The sequence below is a fragment of the Sorex araneus genome, chromosome 4 (assembly GCF_027595985.1).
Source record: "Sorex araneus isolate mSorAra2 chromosome 4, mSorAra2.pri, whole genome shotgun sequence".
Lineage (NCBI taxonomy): Eukaryota > Metazoa > Chordata > Mammalia > Eulipotyphla > Soricidae > Sorex > Sorex araneus.
In genome coordinates this window covers 195,882,543-195,897,308 of record NC_073305.1, presented here as the reverse complement: position 1 = coordinate 195,897,308, position 14,766 = coordinate 195,882,543, and the positions used below count along the sequence as shown (strand labels likewise).

The window sequence follows — 14,766 nt, the reverse complement described above, 5'->3', positions numbered from 1 at the left end:
ACCATTTTAAAGCATCTCCCACCATTTTGTGTTCCCACCCGGAGAAGCGGCCGTCACTGGCTCCCGGCCAGAGCCCGAGGTCTCTGCCTTTCCGCCGGGACGGCCCGCGCTTACGGAAAACGGGGGATGTCGGTCGTAGCCCCCGCCTGAGCGTTGGGGGGATGGAGGCCGGGCTGAGGCCCTGCCGACGACGCAGGATTAGCCTTTCCCCCATGAAGCTCCAGCAGCACTTAGGCGCTAACACCGGCCACCGGCCACCGGCACATGAAGGCTCAGGAACAGCAAAAGTCAGGCTGGAAAAGACCCAAGGGGCTGCAGCTTCCTCACCCCCCCATCACCAAAAAATAAAAAGGAATTCGGAAGGGAGCTCAGGTAGAGCCTAACCGCCCTCCGAGTGCCCTGGATTGGAACTGCAAATAAAAAATTAGGAAAGGGGCTGAGCAATAGTCTGGTGGGCAGGGTGCTTGCCGTGCACCACCGAGCAAGATTTCATCCCCAGCAACACATAGGGCTCCAGAGCACCTCCAGGAGTGATCCCTGAAACCTAAGGATGTGGCCCAAAAACCTAGTAAGAGGCCATAGGAATAGTGTAGCAGGTAAGACGTCTTGCTGACCCCTGTTGGGTCTTAAAGGCTGCACAGGGTCCCCCAGACCTAGCCAGGAGAGAGTCCTAAGTATGGTTGGAGACAGCCCAAAAGATAATAATACACAATAGGAAGTGCTGCCCCCACCCCATACTGCAGTGGGTCCCAATGTAGGGTTCCACCAGACTGCTCTCAAGTGACTGAACCTAGCGATCCAACACAGCTCCCTGCTTTGCACATGGGAGCCCACGCGGGCTGCATGCTGGCTCTGCAGCTATGATCAAGGTGACTGAGCAGGCTCAAGTGCCAAAACTAAGTGTGGGTGCGCCTAGGGGTGCCGAGTAGGGGAGAATTTCCACATATACTGGGCCAGGGCCGTGGAAGACTCCATTTCTCAGTGCTACCATTTGGGAGCCCTGCAAGTTCTCAGCTAGAAAAGGTGGACGATCCCCAGCGAGCCGAAGCCGGGCTGTGGTGTGAGTCTGACGAGACAACAGGCGTGACTCTGGAAACTCCCAAGGGGGTTATTATTGTAAGAGGTGACAGAGAGTTTGGAGATGGAGCTGTGAACGCAGCAGCCGGGGAGGGCCGCTGGTAGGTCCTCAGCAATCGGTGGTGACAGTGGCCGAGAGCTCCTGGATGCGCCAGGCGCTGCAGGTTTTGCACAGGATGTGCCCGTCCAGCGGGTAGCAGCCCTGGCATTCCCCCTCAGAGGACAACAACAGCCCACACTCCTGTGGAGAGAGAGAGAGACTCAACAGTTCTGCCTCATCCGACACCCCAGACCAGATGAGCCCCCTTTGCCCCTTCACCCTCGGCCCCTGACCTCGCACTTGTAACATCCCACGTGGAAACTGCGGTCCAGGGCCACGATGCGCACCGTTTCCTCCTGCCCTGGCTCGGGCATAATGGCACCGCCACATACAGAGCACCGTGGGGCAAACTTCCTGGGGTGGAAAGGAATCCGAAAGAGGTGAGCAGGGAGGAGGAGGAAGGAGGAGGCTGGGCTCATGGGGCAGGTTCGTCCTGTCCCCCAGGCCTGACCTGTGGAAGTCCTCGATACAGTGGATCTGGCTGGTGGCGTCCACTGTGAAGGGGATCCCGTCGAGGCCGCGGTGGCAGACCACGCAGGTGAAGCAGCCGGGGTGGTAGGCTTTGCCCATGGCCCGCAGGATCCGGTCCAGGATGGGCTGGGAGCAGGTGGAACATTTTTCCAGAGTGGCCTGGAGGGTGGAGGGGAAGGAGGGAGGTTGGGGCTGAGGCGCGCCCTGGCAGCCTGCCCGGCTGTGTCACTCCCCTCCGCGTGTGATTGGGCCAAAAGTCACCTCCAACTGGTCCCCGTCCCTCATCCTGTCCACTTTCCTTCTAACATTTCTTAGCGATCCCGCCTGCACTTTTTACTGCCGCGCCACACCAGCTGTGCCCAGGGCTAGCTCTGAGCTTAGGGGACGGTAGGCAGCGACAGGGGACAAACAGGGTGGGCCACACGCAAGGCAAGCGCATCCCTGGGCCCTTCAGCGCCCCCTGGTGTGTGTCAGTGCTCATGTCCCCGCTGGGAAGGCGCAGGTACCACTCTGGGGTCTGGACATGCCCTGTTTCCACCTCTGCTGGCCTCCCCCCTGGTCTGCAGCCCCCACACTCACCACATAGCAGTGCTCGCAGTACGCCCTCCTCTCCACGGCGTAGAAGTGCTGGCCCCGCAGCTGCGCCCCACACGTGGCACACACGAAGCAGCCGACGTGGAAGACGCGGTCCAGGGCCACCACTCCGGCCCCATCCCCGACCACATCCTCTCCGCAGCCGCCACACCGGCCTGCAGGCCAGCAGGGACAGGGTCAGGGTCAGGGTGCACAGCCCCCCAGCCCTCCTCCCCCCTGCCCGCAGCTCTGCTCACCGAAGTACTCGCCGCTGGGAGGGTGGTTCATGTCCTGCACCAGCTTCTTGGTCAGCCGCTCCAGCTCCAGCTCTGGCGGCTGGCTCAGGGGCCCCTGCGAGGCGGGACCCGATACTCACAAACCTCACCTGAGGCCAGGGCACCACTGTCTGCGGGGACCCCACATCCCAGTGCCGGGGCTCACCTGGGGCCCGTACCCACTGCTCCTTCCAGGGCCTGTGACCGCAGCTGTGTCTTCTTTGCCCCCTGGGCCTGGCTCCCGGCGGCTCCTGTTATAGCCAGCCCCCCAGACCTCACCCCGGCCTGAGAGAGGAAAGTGGGGGCCCGGGAGGGGCCCGGAGGCCTGAGAGGCCCCCCGCCTGGGGGGGCCACAGCCTCGCACAGGCTGCGCCACCTTCACTTGCACGGGAAAGGCGGGCCCGGCGGGGGTACTGGCGGTGGTGTAGGAGGCTGGGGTGGGGCCCCCGTAGGGACACGTGGGGAGCAGCGGGGAAGGAGCACCCCCTCCATTCAGCTTTAGGGGGCAGGCTCCTGGGCGGTAAGCAGGAGGCTGCGGGGGCTCATATGCCTATGGAGGAAAGCAGGGGGGGGACTGAGTCGACCCCCAACACCCCTCTAGGCCCCCCAACCACCCAAAGAAGATGGGGATTGACAGGGCCCTGCCCCCCACCGAGTCAGCTTTGGACCCAGCTGCTCCCCCCACCCCACGATTTCCACCCCTGGCCTCGCGGGGAGGGGCCGGGCCGACTGGGGCTCACCTGCCGCTCTGGCCGCCGTGCAGGGTGGCCACGACCCCCGTCCAGCTCCGCCAACATGCTGGTGAGCGAATCAATCTCGGCATCCAGACTTCCGGGGCACATGCCCCCTCTGTCTGGGGGCAGCCCCTGCGGTGGGGGGGCGGAGCAAGCGCAATGTAACCTTCACACCTCCACTCTGGCCCGGCTGCCCCCCTGCCCGCCCTCCGGTTCTCACCTGCGAGCGCTGGGGTGTGCCATGGCACCCCACCCAGGCCAGCCCCCGCTCCTCCGGACCCCCGGGGACCTGGTAGCACTGCTCAGACGGAAGGGGGCAAAAACTGACCCTGGGGTGGGGCTGGAGTGCTGTGGGGGAGGGAAAAGAGCAGAGGTGGGGCTTGGGAAGGGGAGGGTGACATTTGGGGACACCACCCTCGAGTCCCCGGAGGGGGCGGGCGGGCAGGGGCGGCGCCTGGGCGATGGGCCCGGGAGTGGCACCACGGGGGTGCCTTACCTGCTCCGTGAGCTGACGGGGGGCCCGGGGCGCCCCGGGCGAGTGCTCTCCCGTGGAGGGCCCTGGCGGGCTCCGGCTGCTTCGGGGGGAGCCAGGTGGGACCCGACATGGCCAGGAACCAGGGACTCCAGGCCCCCGCCGGACCCCGGGCCTCCGGCCTTTCCCCTTCTGTCCCACACTCGTTAGGAACTCCAGGAAAGAAACTTTTCCTGACTTTTTTTTTCCCTTCCTCCCCAATTTTGGGGACGACCACGCCCCCAGTGACGTCACCGCATTCCTGGGGTCACGTGGCCCCTAAGTCCCCTCCCCCGGTCGGGCCCCCTCCTGCCGAGCCAGTGGCCCGGGCTGCGCTCCCGGGCGTCCGGCCAGGCCGGCCGCGGGGGTAGAGGAACGCCGCCCCCTTCAGTCGGCCCCGGGCGCGGGGGGGCCCCCCCAGACTTATCCCACGGGCGCGCCTCCTCCGCCCTGCAGTGCGGCGCCAGCTTAGTGTTTTGCTCTTTTATTCACGATCCGCAGTTAGAAAAATAAAACAGGACGACAGCACCCGCGGGGGCCGGCGGGTGTGTGGGGCGGGGGGAGCCCGAGGTAGCCCCGACCCGAGGAGACCCGGCTCCCCCCAGCAAGGCACCGGTGAAGGGCGGGAGGGGCCCCCAGCCCCGCCCCCGCCGGGCCGCACGGCCGCGGGCGGGGTCCCTGCAGCCCCCTGGGGGCGGCCTCAGATGTCCGTGCACGTGACGGGGGTGACGCCGTGGATGAGCAGCACGGGGCCCAGGTCCCGGGTCAGGAGCTCCAGGAGCGCCAGGTAGCGCGGGTAGCGGGCCGGGTCGGCGGGCGGCCGCGGCAGGTAGAGGAAGGTGAGCGCCGTGGCGGGCCCCTCCGGCCCGGGGCCGCCCTCGGGCCCGCCGGGCCCCGTGCCCGCCCGGCCGCGCCCCTGCTGCGCGCGGAGCAGCGCGTTGGCGCTCAGCGCCAGCGCCTCGGCCTGGGCATCGCCGAGCCGGCCATTCACGAAGTCCCCTTCCTCGTCGTCGGCGTCCCCGGGCGCCGCCGCGTCGCCCCACGGCACCTCCTGCACCTCGGCCCGGATCCGCAGCTGACTCAGCAGCGCCCGGAGCCGGCCCTCGGCCGCCCCGGGGGCCTCCCGCGGCCCCAGACACAAGAAGATGCGGAGCCGGGCGCTGTGCCAGGCGGGCACCATGCCCAGGATGGTCGCCATCTGCAGCAGGAAGAGGCCGCACACGTCCACGTAGCCCGGCCCGCCGCGCGGCCGCAGGAGGTTGAGGGGCCACACGTCGACGTGGTGCGGCGTGGATGTGCCCCTGGAGCCCTGGCCCAGTCGCTCGGGGGGCAGCGCCCCGCAGGCCCGCGCCAGCACCACATTCTTGTTCATCTTGAGGGCGTCGGCCACTGTGGCCACGTAGTCCTGGGGGCTGAGCGCGCGGGGGCTCCCGGGGGCCCGGGGTGGTGGGAACAGGGTGCTGAGCGCTGGGACCCCGCCCTCCTGGGCTCCATCGGCTGCCTCGGAGAAGGCAGGGTCGCTCAGGAAGTGGTCCTGGGGGGCAGCGTCATCGTAGAAGCCCAGGACCAAGGTGTTGGGCTTCATGCCACCTGGGGACACAGGGAGGGCGTGGGAATCAGACACTGCGGCCTGTCACTGAAGGGTCACCCACCCCCTGGTGTTGCCTTCCTGGCTTCCTGTGGCCACGCAGGCGGTGTGACACTTTCACACTTGCCTGCTTGTCCCCCAGGGGACACAGCCCCACTCCAAGCTTTTAGGAGCTCCCATTTCTCCAGCGGGGAAAGATCACCGGGTAGTGTGCGCTCAGATTCCTCTACAGAAGGAGGGTCGCAACCCCATCAACCTCTCTCCCACCCCTCTTCCCCCCACCCAGAGTCGGGCCCCCATACCCACAGGGGCAAGTTCCCTAATGGTGTCCTGGCAGCCGCGTGCAGGGGACAAGCAATGCCAGGAGGTCACACTAGTTCTCTCCTTTTCCAGGGCCCAGGGCAGTGAAGTCAGTGGCCCCAGGCTCCAGGCCAGCCCTGGAACCCAGCTCAGAGTTTCTGAACCCAAAGTCCCTACTTTAAGTATTTGTTTTGGGGGTTAGAATCTGGGGAGAGGGGCCGGAGCAATAGTACAGCAGGGAGGGGCTTCCCTTGCAGCCCCTGACCCATGTTCTATCCCCGGCATCCCCTATGGTCACCTGAGCACCACCAACAATGATTCCTGAGTTCAGAGCCAGGGTAAGCCCTGACCATTACCAGGTGTGGCCCAAACACAAGCAAACAAATTGAGGGGTGGGATCCCTACTCCTGTTCATGTTTGGGAGGGTTGCTCCTGGTGATACCAGGGATGGAACACAGGCTTCCTGGTTCAAAGACAGCTCAGCCTTCATTTCTTTTGTTCAGTTTGGGGGCCACACCTAGTGGTTCTCGGACTTACTCCTGTCTCTGCACTCAGGATTCACTCCTAGCAGTGCTCGGGGGACCATATGGGGTGCCGGGGATTGAATCCAGGTCAGCCTGTGTGCAGGCAAACGCCCTACCCGCAGTTAGGCTCAGATGCACTCAGCCTTTTGAGCTGTCCCCAACCCATGATTTTTAGGACCACTGCGGTGTTCCAGGGTCACCCCAGTGAAGTTCAGGGGTACTCAGCAATGCTGGGGGTGAGACCTGGGCCTCTTGCCTGCAGAGCCTGTGCTCCAGCCCTTTGAAGCACCACCCCTCCCCACCTCAGTCCTAGTTGACAGCTTAGAACAGGGGCCTGAGAGTAAGGCCAGGAACTTGACTTCCAAACAGCTGACCTAAGGTTGATCCTGACACCGCATAGGGTCTCCCGAACCGCTGCCAGGACTGACCCTTGAACAGAGCCAGGAGGAAGCCCCAAGCACTGCTCGGAGTACACCCCAAAACCAAAAGAATAACTATGTGAACAGCTGGTCTAAAATGGAGTCAGTGAAATCTCTAGGCTCTCTGGGGTTGGGACAGGCTACCTTCCCCCACCTCCCTGCACCTCCAGAACCCTGGCACTCATGTTCTTCTCCAAAGCCAATACCCAGTTGCAAACTATAACACAAAAAGAGCCAGTAGAAAGGTGCCTGTGACAGAGGCAGACTGGGCTGAGGGGGCATGCGGGGATGGGAAGAGGGGGTGAAAGGGAAACTGGGGACACTGGTGGTGGGAAATGTACACTGGTGGAAGGACAGGTGTTGGAGCACTGTATGACTGAAACCCAACCGTGAATAGCTTTGAGATGGGTCTATTTCATGGTGATTAATTTTTTTTTTAAAGTGAAAAAAAAAAGTTTAGGGGCTGGAGCAATAGCACAGCAGGTCGGGTGTTTGCCTTGCACGTGGCCGACCTGGGTTCAATTCCCGGCATCCCATATGGTCCCCTGAGCACCGCCAGGGTAATTCCTGAGTGCAGAGCCAGGAGAAACCCCTGTGCATCGCCGGGTGTGATCCAAAAAGCAAAAAAAAAAAAAGTTTAAGTAAATGGAGTCAGTCCCCGCTGAGTAGGACCGCACGTTCAGGCTCTCCCCCCATATAGAATTCTAGCTGGGGGCAGTCCTCCCACTGGCATGCCAGCTGAGGAGAGAGCGGGCATCCCACTAGGCTGGGTCTAAACTCGCTCAACAAGATGCCACACCCACACAGGGGACGCTGCAGCAACTGCGGAGTCCTGGGGGCAATGTCCACCATGCTGAACCTTATTCTGATCTGGCTTATGCTCAGCCAGATTCTAAGCAGAACAGGGGGCCTTGGTGAGGAGACAACACGATTCAGGGTGCCAGCGAGGAGGCAGCTGAGCAGGGACTCACTGGGGACAGGGGTACAAGGCAAGGGCCCGGACACTCACTTGGACAACAGCCCACACCCTCAGTATCCTGTAGCCTCTGGGGCCAGGTCACACCGGCCAGGTCCCCTCTTCCAGGGTCAGCTGCGAGCCTGCCAGGACACAGAAGCTCTGCTGCCCGCAGAGGTGCCCACTGGCCCCTCTCCCCAAATCTGTCCACAGAGACCATTTGCGTGGACTGGGGCAGCCCCATTCCTGTTCCCACAGCTGCCACCTGCCCTTCAGAGCCTGAGCCCCAATGTTTGGACAGGAGAAAAAAAAAAAAAGACCAACAGAAACAAAAACTGTCTCCCCACCACAGCCGCGGCCTCCACTTCCCCTCGGGGACCGCATCCCACACGCTGGCTATCTCTGCACGCTGGGCGCTTATCTGCCCAGACAGCCAGTTCCTCCTGCAGTTTGCAATCTGTGGTTTATGCCCTGGGGGGGGGGGCAGAGATTGGGAGGGACCCACAGAGTAAGGCTGGGTAGGGACGGGGAGCACGGAGGACAACTCACCAAGGCCTGAGATCCGCAGCAGGTGCTGGGCCCCCTGGCGCACGGTGGGTGAGAGGGTGAGGTCCACAAAGGCCTTCACTTGGGCCCGGTCCACCAGGCTCAGCCACGCCCCGTACTGCGGCTGCACTGGGTCAGACGGGAGACAGTCTACGGGCAGGAGGGCAAGGATGCAGCCAATGGGGGGGCTGGCTCGGGCCTTTCCTTCCAGAACCCCCATCCCCAGGGGTGGCAGAAGAAAAGGGCCTGGGGTTGGGACAGAGACACTGAGAAAGACACAGGGACAGAGACACAGGCATAGAGACAGAAACAGAGAGATACAGAGACAAACACAGAGACAGAGAGAGACAGAGACATAGACATGGAAACAAAGACATAGGGTCATGGAGACAGAGATATAGACACGGAGACAGAGACAGAGACACAAAGGGGGATAGAGAGATACAGAGACAGAGAGACAGAGAAAGACAGAGACATAGAGACACAAACAAAGACAGAGATAGAGACATAGACACAGAGATGGAGAGACACACAGACACAGAGAGACAGAAACAGAGACATAGACAGAGAGAGACACAGAGACAGAGACATAGAGACACAGACAGAAACACAGAGACAGAAACAAAGAGACAGAGACAGAGAGATAGAGACTGAGAGACATAGCAAAATACACAGACAGAGACATAGAGACACAGACAGAAACAGAGACAGAAACAAAGAGACAGGGAGACAGAGACAGAGACATAGACAGAGAGAGAGAGAGACACATCGAGAGGGCGCAGGCAGCTCACCGAGGTCCCCCAGTGTGACGTGGCCCAGCACGTAGAGGCCCCCCTTCTTGAGCTGGTTGGCCAGGCGCAGCAGAGGCAGCGCCCCTCGAGGGTTCCCCACCAGAAGCAGCAGCTGCGGCCGCCAGAACTTCACATGCTCCTTCCGGACGTCCAGGCGGAGAAGGTACTTGCGCACCTGCAGACGGGGAGGCGCTGGGGGGACGGAAGGGCCCGGCAGCAGCACCCCACGGCCCTCCCGATCTCCCGGCCCCCCACCATCCTCCGAGCTCCCTCCCCGCCCCCACCTGGTGGAAGAGCAGGGCCTGGCTGACATAGCCCCAGCTGCTGGGGCCGCCGCGGGCGGTGAGCAGGGCGGAGAGCAGGCCCATGAGGAGCAGGGAGCCGCCGGCCGCGCCAGGGCTGATCAGGAACATCATGAGCAGGCAGGAGGCCACCCCCAGCAGGCAGGTGTGCCAGGAGAACAGGCTGAAGGTGGGGCTGGGGAAAAGGGAGGGCGCTCAGGGCCGAGCCCGCCCCATGTCTCCCCGGCCCCCATCTCCCTGGGGACACAGGCCTTCCCTCTCACCGGAAGTTGGGGGCCGAGGCCCACTCCAAGCTCAGGCAAGACAGGTCCACTGCGGCGTAGGCCACCAGGTAGAAGACGGTGACCACGGCCGCCAGCGTGTTCAGTTTCCCTGCCAAGAGCACCAGCTGCACGAGAACACAGGGCTGAGTGCATGCTTCGCAGGCAGGAGGTGGGGGCGTTCGTGGTACACAAGTACCACAGTAGCCCCCAATAGCCCCTGAGTACTAACAACCATGGCCCCCAAGCCCTCACCCAAAAATACCCTAGATAAATAAAAGAACCCCTGGGGCCAGAGTGATAGTCCAGAGGAGGGCGTAAGAGTAACCTCTGAGCATCACTGGATGTGACCCAAAAAGCAAAAAAAAATTTTTTCTTTTTTTTTTTTTTTTTTTTGCTTTTTGGGTCACACCTGGCGATGCGCAGAGGTTACTCCTGGCTCTGCACTCAGGAACTACCCCTGGCGGTGCTCAGGGGGCCATATGGGATGCTGGGAACCCGGGTCGGCCGCGTGCAAGGCAAACGCCCTACCCGCTGTGCTATCACTCCAGCCTCATAAATAAAAATTTTAAAAAATAGGGGCTGGAGTGATAGCACAGCGGGTAAGGCGTTTGCCTTGCACGTGGCCGACCCGGGTTCCCAGCATCCCATATGGCCCCCTGAGCACCGCCAGGGGTAGTTCCTGAGTGCAGAGCCAGGAGTAACCTCTGCGCATCGCCAGGTGTGACCCAAAAATAAAAAAAAAATAAAAAAAAAATAGAAGCACCCAGAAACTAACTGATATTAATCCAACACACACACACACACACACACACACACACACACACACACATCAAAGCATCACACTCCTGTGTCATGCAGCCCAGCCCACGTTTGGTCCAAGTAACACACACAGGACCAGGAGCGGCGGGGGGCGAGGGAAGGAAGGAGAAAGACTCACCTGCACAAGACCCCAAGAATAGAGCACAGCCCCCCACGGGTTCCCGCCTCGGGACACCACCTTCGCAGGCGCCAAGATCACTCCTGTGACAGGACAGAGCGGTCAGCGGGGCCGAGGGGGACGCAGACACAGAAGCACAGGAGGAGAGCCAGGAGGCGGCCGGCACACACCAAAGAGATCATCCTGGGCCAGGGCGTGCAGGATGCGGGAGGCGCCAATGAGGGAGCTCATGGAGGCCGACAGCGAGGCGGCGTACACGCCGATGAGCACCAGCGGGGGCCACAGGCTGATGGCACGGAAGAAGCCGTAGTCCTCCTGGAGCAGCGTCCTGTGGGGAGCAGGGCCAAGGCTGAGAACAGGCCTCCATGCCGCGTCCTCGTGACATGTGTCAGGCTACCGGCTGGATGTCCTTCAGTGCCCCGGCTGGGTCCTGGGGGTCACAGAGGGCAGTCTACGCTCCCCGGGGCAGGCCTGGCCACATCTGCTGTCTGAAGGGGGCTTTGGATTTCATTTTTGTCTTAGGGCCACACATGGTGGCACTCAGGGCTGACTCCTGGCTCAGCACTAAGGAATCACTCCTGGCGGGGTTTCGGGGGACACTATGGGATGTCAGGGATTGAACCTGGCTCAGTCACGCGCAAGGCAAGGGCCCTTCCTGCTGTACTACTGCTCCAGTCCCAGTGGTAGGTTTCATGGCCTGGTGGCTGCTCCCAGTAATACAGTCACAAGAGACTGATGGTATGACTGTCTCAGGGGCCAGGGGCCACATCCTCCCCCCCCACCCCAAGCAAGGAACCTGGCAGGTGCTGCCTTCGCTCAGAAGCTCATCTCTCTCCTGGCACAACCAGCCCCCACCTTCCCTGCTCCCCACGAGACCCAGAAAAAGACCCTGGAAAGAGCTGTTGCAAAGGCAGGAGCAGGCACTGAGACACAGCCCAGGCACACGGCCAACCTCCTATGGTCCCCGAGTCCCACCGGGAGTGACCAGGAGCACAGCACCAGGGGGAAGCCCTGAGCACAGCTGGGTGTGGCCCCCAAACACCCCACAAGTGCCTGGGCCTGGTTGCCCTGCGCCCGGCGTTGTGTCGCCCCCACCGACTCCCCCCGCCCCGGCTGCACGCACCTGTCACACGTGAAGCTGGAGAGGAAGAAGAGCAGCGTGTAGATGAAGAGGGTGTAGGCCACAGCGACGATGGTGCCCAGCGGGATGGCCCGGCTGGGGTCCTTGAGCTCCCCTGGGTGGCAGAATGGTCAGACGGCACGCCCCGCAGCACCCACCCGGCAACCCCACTCACCCCGCAACCCCACTCACCCGACATGTTGGCCCCCGCCATGATGCCAGTACAGCCGTTGAAGAGGACGGCGAAGACACTGGCGAACGTCATCATAGCGCCAGTGGTATAGTCCTTGGCGTAGCCAGCTGGGGCCCATCCCAAGACGGGAGCCATCAGCGCCTCTCCTCAGGGGCCCAGCCCCGGCCCACCCCACCAACATGGCATGATGCCTACCTCACCCCAGCTCTGGCCCTACCGGCCTGATGCCTCCTTCCTCCCCACTGTTCCGAACTTCCCCTTTCCTCCCTGCCTCTCTCTCTCCCTTTCTCCTTTCTCCCTCCCTCTGGGTCACACCCAGGATGCTCAGGGGTTACGCCTGGCTCGGCTAAACATGGAATTGCTCTTGGAGGTGCTCAGGGGACCCTATGGGGTGCCGGGGATTGAACCTGTGTCCACTGTATGCAAGGTCAACGCCCTGCCAGCCCCTCCCCTGCCTTTCTCATTCGGGCCCTTTCCAGGGGTACCTCCCCTCAGCTCCCGCCTGGCCCTCTGGCCCCTCCACCCTTCAGGTGGGGAGTCCCGGCCCCCGACGAGTCGGCCCCCCTGTGCCCACTCACCGTATAAGTTGGCTTTCAGGGTGCTGCTGTTGAAGCCGGTGAAGTGGCCGAACTGGGGCAGCAGGGAGGAGCCGTTGGAGCCGGGCCGAGGGGCCAAGGGGACATCTCTGGGCCCCACAGCCACAAAGCTGACCAGCACGGAGGCCAGGGAACCGGACACCAGCAGGAAGGTGAGGAAAGAGGCTCGGGCGTAGAGGCCAGCCCCCAGGGTGCACACCCCCCCCACGAGCCCCAGCAGCAGCGAGCCGTATAGGAGACTCCAGCCGTAGCCCTGCGGCAGAACCCGGAGCCCACTGGCACCTGCAGCATCTGCGGGCAAGGCGGGACGGGGTTAGGGGCTACGCAAGCCCACCCTCAGAGCAGGAGCAGGCCCCTCGGGGCCTCCCTCCTTGCTCACCGGGAATCCCAGCTCCGCTGTACCCCAGCTTCCTGGCCCACCCATGGCTCCCACCCAGTTTGCCTCTGAGTTTTGGTGGGGGCATAAGCCCGCTCCCCCCCTCGCAACCCGTGGGCAAGGACAAGCTCTCAGATATCTACACAGAGCCCGGCGGGGCGCACGGACCAGCCCCGAAGACGTCCAGCACGGCCTCCACCAGCCCTAGCAGGGAGACGGCACAGCCACACACGTTGGCAAGGTAGAACATGAGGCCAATGCTGCCCCCAACCTCTGGACCCAGCGTCCGGCTGATCATGACTGAAGGGCAGAAGCAGGGGGTGAGCGTCAAGGGAAACGAACCACGGGAGCTGGAGGCAGTGCCCCAGGGGGCCCCCCAGGCCTGGTCTCCCAGCACACGCCGAGACACTTCCCAACGGGACAGCTCCCACGGGGCAGAGTGTCCCCAGCGGCTGCTCCTGTGCCGTCCCGTGCCCCTGAGCCAGCCTGGCCTCCGCTGTGCAGAGAACTGCACCAAATCGGCAGGCCGGAAAGGCAGTGGGGTGGACCCCTGAACCGCCCCCCAGCACCCCCATCCCAGGAGGAGGATACAGTAGGCTCCACCCCCGCGCACGGCTCCGTTGGTGGCGATGGCACAGACAGAGAGAACGGTGAGCGCCAGGATGAAGTAGGCGACCAGGAGCATGGCCAGAGCCTGCAGCAGGCCCGCGTGGCCCACCACGAACCCTAGGGCCACGAGAGGCAAGGTTGGTCACTCCCCAGCCTGGACAGAGCTGGACACACCCACGGGGAGCCCCTCCCCAGACCTCTGCGCACAAGCATACCCACATCCTCCCCCAACTTCATCCCTACCCCCAACCCCCAGCCACCCCCCACGACAGAGCCCCGGCACCCACTCACCGATCCTCATGAAGACCACGATGCTGAACATGGACAGGACGGTGGGTACCACCACGCCCAGGAAAGTGGAAAGCTTCCGGACAGGTGCCCCTCCCGGACCCCCAGACCCATTGGCAGGGAAGGCCAGACCCTCCTCCCCCAGGAGCCGGTAGGCCAGCAGAGGGGAGTTCTCGCTGGCCATGGTGGAGTGGACAAGAGGCGGCCTCCAATGTGTTCTGAGGCCTGCAAAAGAGACGAGGCCGGGTGGACCACAGCGCCCTCATAAGAACACTATCCAGCACCCGAAAGACTCCCCAACGGGGAAATACTCCGCAGGGACTCCCAGACACAGCGTTTGGGTGGCCCGGTGCAGCCCTGCTTTGGGGGATCCACCCCTCCCCCACGTTCCCCTGCAAGGGGCAAAGATCCTCGCCCTTCTCCACTAGCGGTGCAAGAGGAAGTAAATCCGCAGAAAGGGAAGTGAGTTACCGGGAGAACGCCTCTGAAGTCTCCGTGGAACCTTCAAATTCGGGCCCCCCACCCCACCCCTGCATCCCCTTCCCCGACCGGGTCAGCAAGAAACTTCCGAACCTCCGAGCCCCACCCCCGCGGTCCTCCCTCGCCCCTCCCAGGCCTGCTTATCCCCGCCTTCTCAGCCGCTCCCACCCTGACCAGCCGCCCCCTGCAACCCTCCAACCCAAACACACCCGAAGCACCCACCCCGGGCGGCGCCCCCCGCCGGCCCCCCTCGCCGCACCCCGAGCCTGCCCACTTTGTCCCGGGGCCGGCCCGAGCTCCCCTCCTCCCTGCCCGCCACTCGCCCACGGCCCGCGCGCGGCGGGTGCTCACCCGGGGGCCCCCCCGGAGGACGCGGCCCGGCTCGGGGGTGATGCTCGGGAAGGAGGGGGGTCCGCTAGGAGAAGAGGGGGCGCGCGTGCCGGAAAAGGCAGCGGCGGCTACCGGGATGCCAGGCCCCGAGCCTGCCTCCAGCGCCGGCCGCTCATTGGTCTGCGCGCGGGCCCACGCCCCCTGGGCGGTCCCGGGAGGCCACGCCCCCGAGCTCGGGATCCGCAGCCGCCGGCGCTCCACGTGCTTTGGGGGTGCAACCTGGGGTAGCCCCGCGGGCTCCCACAGAGCCATCCCCGCCGGGTGCAAAGGGGCCCCCCCAAGCCGACCGGACCCCACTTGGAGCTCCGCTGAGAGAGACGCTGGGGTGAGGGCGGAAGGCGGGGCCGC

The 14,766-nt window shown here is 63.5% G+C and overlaps 2 protein-coding genes across 3 annotated transcripts; both read right to left on the bottom strand.

Moving 5' to 3' along the window:
• Positions 1-1,088: 1,088 nt before the first annotated feature.
• TRIP6 (thyroid hormone receptor interactor 6) lies at positions 1,089-3,979 on the bottom strand. Its single transcript, XM_004617303.2, has 9 exons — positions 3,727-3,979; positions 3,451-3,578; positions 3,237-3,362; positions 2,663-3,046; positions 2,479-2,572; positions 2,228-2,397; positions 1,629-1,807; positions 1,411-1,531; positions 1,089-1,318 (listed from the first exon to the last, which is right to left on the bottom strand). The coding sequence occupies exons 1-9, from the start codon at positions 3,833-3,835 to the stop codon at positions 1,187-1,189; spliced, it is 1,443 nt and encodes a 480-aa protein (XP_004617360.1). The 5' UTR covers positions 3,836-3,979; the 3' UTR covers positions 1,089-1,186.
• Positions 3,980-4,211: 232 nt separating this feature from the next.
• SLC12A9 (solute carrier family 12 member 9) lies at positions 4,212-14,518 on the bottom strand. 2 transcript variants are annotated; one of them, XM_055134310.1, is made up of 14 exons: positions 14,380-14,518; positions 13,552-13,773; positions 13,243-13,377; positions 12,820-12,951; positions 12,258-12,566; positions 11,679-11,786; positions 11,490-11,601; positions 10,537-10,694; positions 10,367-10,449; positions 9,430-9,554; positions 9,149-9,341; positions 8,865-9,039; positions 8,077-8,223; positions 4,213-5,331 (listed from the first exon to the last, which is right to left on the bottom strand). In XM_055134310.1, exons 2-14 carry the CDS (start codon positions 13,730-13,732, stop codon positions 4,442-4,444), a joined length of 2,748 nt encoding a protein of 915 aa, XP_054990285.1. In that variant the 5' UTR covers positions 13,733-13,773; positions 14,380-14,518; the 3' UTR covers positions 4,213-4,441. The 2 variants fall into 2 exon arrangements, with proteins under 2 accessions (XP_004617361.1, XP_054990285.1); XM_004617304.2 differs by lacking the exon at positions 14,380-14,518 and having other exon boundaries at positions 4,212-5,331; positions 13,552-14,056.
• Positions 14,519-14,766: the final 248 nt, after the last annotated feature.

Bases quoted from the DNA above. Each gene is read 5' to 3' on its own strand.
- SLC12A9 (XM_055134310.1), bottom strand. From the start codon at position 13,732: ATGGCCAGCGAGAACTCCCCTCTGCTGGCCTACCGGCTCCTGGGGGAG. The intron at 13,378-13,551 runs GTGAGTGGGTGC...TCGTGGCCCTAG, and splicing joins CGTGGTCTTCATGAGGATCG to GGTTCGTGGTGGGCCACGCG. The intron at 9,555-10,366 runs GTGAGTCTTTCT...GTTCTCGTGCAG, and splicing joins ATTCTTGGGGTCTTGTGCAG to CTGGTGCTCTTGGCAGGGAA.
- TRIP6 (XM_004617303.2), bottom strand. From the start codon at position 3,835: ATGTCGGGTCCCACCTGGCTCCCCCCGAAGCAGCCGGAGCCCGCCAGG. The intron at 3,363-3,450 runs GTGAGAACCGGA...CCCCCACCGCAG, and splicing joins GCACACCCCAGCGCTCGCAG to GGGCTGCCCCCAGACAGAGG. The intron at 2,398-2,478 runs GTGAGCAGAGCT...GCTGGCCTGCAG, and splicing joins TCCCAGCGGCGAGTACTTCG to GCCGGTGTGGCGGCTGCGGA.